General features: G+C 35.2%; 1 protein-coding gene across 1 annotated transcript in view; it reads right to left on the reverse strand.

Moving 5' to 3' along the window:
- Nucleotides 1-587: 587 nt before the first annotated feature.
- WDR43 (WD repeat domain 43) overlaps nt 588-9,119 on the reverse strand; it is a 49,867-nt gene continuing 41,335 nt past the window's right edge. Inside the window, exons 14-18 of the mRNA XM_008566400.1 lie at nt 8,181-8,244; nt 6,231-6,344; nt 5,649-5,718; nt 2,301-2,350; nt 588-2,198 (exon numbers count right to left, since the gene is read on the reverse strand). Of these exons, the coding sequence (XP_008564622.1) occupies nt 2,007-2,198; nt 2,301-2,350; nt 5,649-5,718; nt 6,231-6,344; nt 8,181-8,244 (490 nt within the window). The 3' untranslated portion in view covers nt 588-2,006. The remainder of the gene's footprint in view (nt 2,199-2,300; nt 2,351-5,648; nt 5,719-6,230; nt 6,345-8,180; nt 8,245-9,119) is intronic.

A 9,119-nucleotide genomic window follows, 5' to 3' on the forward strand; every position in this document is an offset into this window, starting at 1 on the left:
GACCTGATCACAGTTAGAGTTGAAATTTTTCAACATAAGAAGTTTGGAAGAAAAATTAATCTCAAAAAAGAAAACACACACACACACACACAAACCTTTATGGTCTGGATTAGGAATGGTGCAAAATGGCAAAATATGCCCTAAAACTGGAAAATTGTTTTTGTAACAAGCCTAATTTAACTCCGGATTTTTCCAAACCAAGAAAATAATTAGTAAGAAATTACCACATAGGTGTCGTCATTTACTTCCTTAAGTAGAGTCAGGTGCAGGGGAAATCTGACTCATAAACCGGTTGTTGGTTGCCATCTAATATTAATACATCAGCATACGTCTCTTCCTTACTGTCACTACAACCTTGGATTGTGGTGTCACAACCCAGGCGAATGGCACTGCATCAAGAAACAACCATCTAGAAATGACACTAGATTTAGACAAAATTCTTGGTTCTTTCACTTTGTTACAAATTCTAGGTTATCCAAGGCTACTTGGAAAGATTTACCTATTAATGCTAACGGAGCAAAATCACTTTTTACGAACCTTCACACCACAAGCCCAAACATCCTCTACACATACCACAAGACAAGCACTGGGTAAAGATGAATATTTATTCACTTTACAAAGAGAATGGTATTAAATTGCCATAAACAGCTCCATTTATAGACAAATATAACTGTACAATACCCCAGCAGGTGGCTCAAACTTGCCTTCCTAAGATGCTCATAGGGCTCCTGCTCTATTAGCTGAGCAAAGAAATCTCTGTTCTGCCACTAACATTAAAAAGTCCCTCAGAGATAATGGTTTTGTTTTACATATTCACAGGTGGGAAAAAATAAATTCATCTGCCCAGCCCTTTCTTAGAGGCGAGCTTTCATCTGCATGCTCCCTAGTGAGCACTAAGCAAACACTGGCTCATTCTTTAAAAAAAAAAATTACTGATAATTTGAAAAGGCTTTTGTAGGGCTCCAAAATACGTATTTATACATACATAAAAAAATCTTGTCAGATTTATTATTTTAAAGGTAAACAGATACCCTAACACTGCCAAGAGTGGGTAATGAAAAGGAAGGAAAACATTAAATTACTGAATTATAAAAATACTTTCTTTGGAAAAAAATTCCAACAAGGTTATTAATATCTAAAACCAAAGAGAAAAAATAAGCAATTGTTCTTTGATTCATTAGTAATTTAAATAAAAATGAAACCTCTTCAAAAGCAGCTATAACTGAATTTTTTTAAAAGTTGCAAGTAATGAGCACTTCTAAATCTATACACTGATGATTCTTTACAGGCAATTAGCAGTCAGGAAAAATCCTTAATAGAGCTAATTCTTTAGTTTTTTAATTACCATAATTTTTTTGTTTTAAAAAAATATTTCACATGACAGCTTAAAAAATAAGTGGTTCTTTTTGGGAAGCACTCCAAATATTCAATCTGACTCAATGCAGATTACCACAGCTAAAAAGCTAGGGGACACTGGTGATTTTTCTTTTTAAATCACAATCATTTTTACTTGTTTTTAGTTATCCCTTCATATTTTATGAAAATTTACCAAATTCAAAAAACTGTCACTAGTGCTGCTCTGCATCTGGATTTGACGAAAGATACCAACCTGAGGTAAGAGCTGACTCCTTCACAACAGTCCGGTTCTTGAACCCCTATGAGAAAGGTCTTTATCTTCGCTTAAGTCAATTCTTGATATAACCAATCATACTAGGATATTATATTATAAAAATATACCATATATTGGACACTCATGTTGGTACACTGCAGAAAATGTTGTCTATTTACTGTGTAAAGTTTATTAACATTTGAATGAAACACTCTTATTTACACAGTTAAGTCTGGGGTGCTCAGGACAGCAAGGTGGCATGGGAACCGCCGCTGAGAACTGGAAATGTGTAGCGTCCTTGGCATCCTGGCACAGAGACAACCCTCCGCAGGAGAAGTCGGCAGCACTGGGCAAGGTGAGCCGGAGGTCACAGTCTGGCTGGCTGGCTCTTCTGTCTTCATTCTTCTTCACTTTCATTTTCAGGATCTAAATCAGAATCGCCATTTAGTTCTTTTTCACTTGCTACGTCTCTGTCCTCACCATTTTCTTCATCTTTTTCTTCAGCTTCCTCATCTTCCTGTTCATTCTCTTCATCAACAACCTCTTCTTTTTCACTTTCTTTCTCTTCCTCATCTTCATCCCAATTATCCTGGTAGAAAAATCAAGCAGAGAAAGCATTCGTGAAGGCCTTGTTCTTATTCAGTATGAGGATATAAAGGCAGATTTATGTACCAGGAAAGAATTCACTCACATCAGAATCCTTATCTGCTATTTCATCGTCAGACTCCTCTTCAGAAGACTCTGTAGGGGCATAAAAGAAATCCAGCCTTAATTCTGTGAACAAAGCAGAGGGCATAGCCCTGAAAACTAAACAGAACCAGATGCCTATGTTTACTTACAGAAATATTAACAACTGATATGTTAGATGTATGGATGTGGGAACGAAACATTCAAATGTAAAAGTAACATAGCTAGATTATTTTCTAAGCATTATGGGGAATCTATTTTACAATGAAGAGGAAAGACTGTTCACCGACCTTAGTTATCATTAAAGGCTGAACGAGCACAACGTGGCTCTTGCTGTGATGCAAAATGAAAACCCATCATGGATACACAACTCCCACAAAAGTGTCTGACAAATCCTAACAAGCCTTTAGACATCAAGTCCAGTTTAAAGTAATTACAGAATTTATAGGAACAAACTAAATGACACCAAAGGAAGTGAACCCATGACCACAAAGTGGGGCATTTTATGAAAAAAACTGTCCAGTCTCTTCAGCAAGTCAATGTCATGAAAAGGGGAGTTCTTAAAGGCTAAAAAGAGACAACACAGCAAACAGATTCAATACCATAGTCCAAGACAGGAGCCTAGTTTGGATAAAACAATTTTAAAGAACATTTTAGAGGGGCTGGCCAGTTAGTTCAGTTGGTTATAACACCAAGGTCATGGGTTCAGATCCCTAAACAGGCCAGTCACAAAATAAAAAAAAAAAAAAGAACATTTTAGGATTAACTGGGGAAAGATAAAGGTGAGCTAAGCTCTGGATAAAATTAAGGAATTAATTTTATTATTAGGTGTGCTCACGTTATCCAATAATATATAACAGTGTTCCCATTTTTTAGGATAGTCTAACATTCTTTCTATATTTACTTTTTCTTAGTAAGTAATTATGTACAGATGAAGTCTTCTTGCACGCTCATGTCCCTAAGTCCATTCCCCAAAATAAACCACTATGCTAAGCTTATCATTCCCTTGTATGCTGTTATACAATTATAATACGTATAGTCATATGTACCCATGAATTATACATGTACATATTCATGAAAAACACACTACTGTTTTGTGGGGTTTCAAACTTTTTTATGTGTGTACAAATACCTATATACAATTATATGGTACTATACAGAAGACGTCTTGTGACTTAAGTTTGCCATCAAACTTACCCATGTTAATAATTTATACTTCTACTTCATGCACTCTAATATATAGTGAGTGAAATGCTGAGAGAATAAGCCATTTTAAACACTGCTCCCACTAATAAAGGAATATGTTTACAAGTACTTTTTAAAATTATAAACAAGGCTACAATGAACATACTTACACAATTCTCCTTGCATATATGTTTAAAGCCATAGCTCTCAAAGCTTTTTGGTCTTAAAACCCTTTTACATTCTTAAAAATTTGAGGGCCCCAAGAAACTTTTGTTTATGTGTAGTAAGTTTATCAATATTTATTGTATTAAAAATTAAAATTTAATTTAAAAATATTTAACTCATTTACAAATAACAATGCCAATCCCATTACACGTTAACACAAATATGTTTTAATTTTTAAATATTTAAATATTTTAATTTTAAAATATTTTTTTTTCCCAAAACAAAAAAAATTTACTGTCAGTGTTTTAGACTTTTACAAATTTCTCATACTGCGTTCAACTTTTTGGGTATGTTGTTTTATTTGAACTGTATGAAGAAAATATTCTCTCACACAGATGACTGGTTAGAAAACGGAAGACGTCATACACCTCTGAAAGGGATCCCCACAAGTCCACTGGCCACACTTTGAGGAGTGCTGGTCACTAGGGTACACACCTAAAAGCACCCCTGATGAATGGAAGGACATGCAAATTTTCAAATCTGCTTGGGATTAAGAAAGTTGTTCTCTGAAAAGAATACACACACACTCCCACAACAGCGTGAGTTTCCATTTCTCCAAATCCTCGCCAATACCTATTTTTAGCATCTTTAAAATTTATCAACTTATCTTAGTATGAAATTTTATCTCACTGAGGTTTTAATCTGCATTTCCCTAAAGCAGTTACATTTTCATGTTTATTAGTCATTTGTATCCTCCCAGAAAATCATCTATAGATCCTATTGTTCATTTTACTGTTACTTTACTTTAAAAATAAAATTTTCCTTAAATATATAAAGATGTAAAAAGAAAACAAGGATGTGCAATGTGATACAGGCACAATTCTTTGTTTCATAGGAATTATCAGTTTTTCTAGCAGTTTAATGAACAGGCTACGTTTACCACACAGATATAAAACATGCCATCAGTGTGGTAATATAAAAAGATTCCACAGACCCACGGGGTTTTAATGAGTGACTATGCCAGTCTATCGTTCTATCTACTCTTGCGCTTCAATGTTTTAATTCTTGATACACGATAGGGCAAGTTTCCCACCTTGTTCATCTAAATCACAGATATCCTGGGTTCTTTGTTCTCCCTAATAAGCAAAATACTAAATTTATAGAATAATTTGAAGATGACTGGCAACTTTATAATATGGAATTTTCCCTTTCATAATCATTGGCTTACCTTTCAATTTATTCAGGTATGCTTTTGTGTCCTTCAGTTATGTTTTACAATTTTCTCTATAGGAATTTTGTTTCATACTTTAGATGTATTCCAAAGTATTCACAGTTTTGATTGATGCTGTTAATGAGCACTTTTTTCCTGTGTGTTTTCTGATTAGTTATTACAGGTATATAATAATGCTACTGATTCCTTTTTGTTTATTTTGGTATCCAGCATACTTGCTTATTTACACAGCACCAATTATAATAGTGTGACTGCAGATTCTGTTGTATTTTCTATGTGAAGGATAGTATTTGCAAAGTCCAATGTTCTAGAATTTACTTCTTTCATATAGTAGTAGGCAGGATATACAGAAGCAATAAAAAGTACATTACTATCTTATTCCTGACTTTAATAAGTATGCTTTTAAAGTTCCACTGTTATTTATTTATTTATTTTTTTTTTTAAGATGACCGGTAAGGGGATCTTAACCCTTGACTTGGTGTCCTGACTTTAATAAGTATGCTTTTAAAGTTCCACTGTTATTTATTTATTTATTTTTTTTTATTTTTTATTTTTTTTAAGATGACCGGTAAGGGGATCTTAACCCTTGACTTGGTGTTGTCAGCGGTTTTCTTATTTGCTTATTTTTGCCACAGGCCTGCCTATTTATTACAGGAAGCGTGCCAAAGCAAGATCTTACATTAATGTTTTACAAAGTAAGATAACAAAACTGAGTCACTGTGAAAAACTTTATGTTCCAATTCTAGACTCTACCCCAGCCCGAATCTTTACCTTCTTCATATACCAACTTTGCCTTCTGTCCAGGAGAAGTCATTCCCTTTGTTTTCTCTGAAGCTGTAACCTGAAAAATTATAAAGTGCTACTATGAAGTGGAGGACAAGCATATTCCAAGCATCACAACCACCACCACACCCAACCTTCCCCATCACTGGCAAACTCACCCTCCACCACTATTATGGATCACCTTAATAGAGTGTGGATCAAATATAGGGCAAATAAATTCTTCAAATACAATAAGGAAAGAATTACTCAATAAAAGTTGACAAATCCTCTGAGATGATTAGAATATCTTTCTGTGCCAATATTTTAACTGTATAAACCTGTAATTTGTTGTTCACAGTAACATGCCCAACCTAACTGTGTTAAGAACTGAACTACAAGGGTGAGAAAGAGTTTCAGTAGAAGTTGGAAGAAGCACAACTAAGATTTCTTATTGAGAAACAGATATTTCCAAGTTCAAGACTGGATCCTAACATCAATTTCTTACTGAAAAAGGGAGCTCTCAATGCTCAGGTAAATAATCCTCATTCCTCACACCCAAAAGTTTTAGCCAAAACAATTTGACTTACTCACCTGTGTGATTAGAAGAATAAGTTTTCCATGAAGATGTGAGAGTTTCTGAAAAGTTTTGACTCTGCTTTCCATTAACTGGTAGAGTGTCCCCAGCTGGGCTACCAGATCAGGCAACTAGGGGGGAAAAAAACGATGATTTGATACTATTATCACATTAGAGATGACAAACATACGAGTCACACTCATCTATGCCTCAGTATTTAGCCAGCACACCACAAGCATCTGCTCACAAGTACTTCCTGTGGCAGTAACTGCTTGTGACACAGCCTAGCAACATCACAAATTTTCACAGAAGGCCCTCAATGTCCTAAGAGGAAAAAATAACTTTTTAAAAACAATGATACAAGGTCAGGAAGGAGAAACTGCAAAGTAGGACATACTGCAGGGTGGGACTTCTTTGTATTGATTCAATTATTTCAGATTAGGTCAATATAAAGTAGACAATAAATAAAAAAAAAAAAAAAAAAAAAAAAAAAAAAAAATCCCTACCATATATCTCCAGGCTAAAAAGGGCTTTCCACTGACTCTTACCCTCTGATAACACATTATCTACCTTTACAACAAGGCCCCAGCCAGATAGAGGAAGCTTTTCCTAGCTCCCACAGATCAACAGGACAGAGTAACAAAGTACAAAGCTTACCTTATAGCATTTTAAACATACTCTGTTAATGAATCCTCTGAACCATGACCATGAAAGCAGGAAAGTCTTTTATTTGTCCCTCTAGAGCTACAAAAAAAGGGATCCAACTCTTTGCCCTGTGATTAGCTGTAAGTGCCCTCCTATTTCTGATACTTTAGTGTAAATAAGTGTTTCATCCAAATGTTAATAAACTTTGAACACCAGATAGACACAAGAATGAATAAAACGAGGTTTAATGTAATTGCATTTTGATTTATCATCATCTCCTTTCATGTGTCCCCATTCAGACTGTGAGCTCCAAGATGGGGATCACAGTGCTCGTGTGTCACCGAACCCCCACACATAGCATAGCCCATGGCTTAGAAATGGCTCTTAAAGATATCTGCTAAGGAAGGAAGAAATGAAGGAAAAGAGGGAGGAAAAGCACAAAGAACAAAACTGCTGACCTCAAAGCAGGTCATCCAATAGTTTTCCCTATTTCAAACCACAAAAGGCAAAAGGAGCCTGAGACTGAGAACTAGGGACAGTGACAAGGTAGAAGTTGAGTGAAATCATTAAAAAAGGAAGAGCTGTTGTTTAAAAGCAATTAAGCATTTTTTTAAAACTATACATTAAAATCTTTTAAGAAAACATTGTGAAGTGTCAGACAAATAAAAGAAAAAAAGCTGTATAATTTTATTTCAAGCTTAAAATATAACTGATATAATGATATAGCAAAAAACATGACTCATATTGTGACATATAAAATTTTTTTCTCATGTTGCTTTAAAATTTTATGCTCCCTCTCTTCCATTTGCATAAATAATCAAGAGCTTACAGCAGCCCCAGCAAAATGTAGGGAAATTAAATATTTATGCCAGCTTTATCATACCAGGGACAAGGTAAGACAGACATGTTAACATATACAAAAACTTTAAAATCCTGTTAAGTTTTCTAAAATGGAAGGTAAGGAAACATATGATATTAACACAATTTGCTGAGAAAGTTATTGTATTAAAAAAATCTGAAGGCTAACGTCAGTATAACTTTTCTCCTTTCTGTATTTCTCAAAGTTCTCAATAAGATACATACTACTTTTAAAACCCAGGAGGAAAAAAAAAAAAGATCAATTTATAAATAGCCACATAGTGACATTATGAAAGGGCTTATGTCACAGCACTTGGGGGGAAACTAAATCTCTAAAGGAAGTATCCAATGGTTGGCAGATGGGTGGAGAAAGGATGGTTCTGTTCAGCCATTCTTATCAAAGTTTATAATCCTTATCAAAGTCAAACTATTCATACTCAGTAACTGTAGCTGAAAAGACTTACTGTGGATAGGTATGATGCATGGACCGTTAACACACATTTTAGCCACTGAACCATTATAACAGCACTGAAAGAAAAGAGAAAAAAATCCAAGTGAACTAATGTTCATAAACTCAAAACTAATACAAAAGTTATAAAATTAGAAAAATCCAGATAAGCAAGTGATCTATAAATTGTGCTCTGTGAAGAAGACTGTAATAGTAAATCACTGTTAAGTATCACAGTCCTTTCATTCTTTTTCCTGAGATCAGTGTAATATACTAATCTCCTGGGGAGGGGAGAGGGACTGGAAAACAGGACAAAGATCCCTTCCTCCACACTTCATGATTAACTGATACCAGAAGAGTACTCTTCATTCAGACTGAGTTCAATGGACTTGCATGTGATGTTCATGGTATTCGAACCCACCTATTCACCGTCAGGAACAAACAACAAAGTCTTCCACACCAACATTAAAAGGAAAATACAGACCAAAAGGCAAGTTCTAAAATTAATAAATTCTTTAGCTTTCCTCTTTGGTGAGCTCCAAAGGCTAAAGAAGCCTATCAGGAAAAAAAATAAGGAAAGAAAAACTATATATTGTAGATAGTGATAATATCATACCATAAACTTAGGATCTTCGAGATACAAACTTCCTATTTAAATGCTGAATCAAATTATCAAAGAAAAAAGATCCATCAAATTTAGTCTTTAGCTAAAACATTTCTTAGTGTCTTAATCAGCTACCAGAGGTTGAGCAAGTTCTATAAATGGCAATTTCGTGATTAAGACTAAATCATGGGGCCGGCCCGGTGGCGCACTGGATAAGTGCGCTGCTTGGGAAGTGCGGCGGCGCTCCCGCCCGAGGGTTCGGATCCCACATACAGACCGGTTCCCGCTCACTGGCTGAGTGAGGCGCGGGAGCAACACCGAGGGTTGCAATCCCGTTGCCGGTCCCCGGTC

The sequence above is a fragment of the Galeopterus variegatus genome, unplaced genomic scaffold (genome assembly GCF_000696425.1).
Source record: "Galeopterus variegatus unplaced genomic scaffold, G_variegatus-3.0.2 Scaffold239, whole genome shotgun sequence".
Classification (NCBI taxonomy): Eukaryota; Metazoa; Chordata; class Mammalia; order Dermoptera; family Cynocephalidae; genus Galeopterus; species Galeopterus variegatus.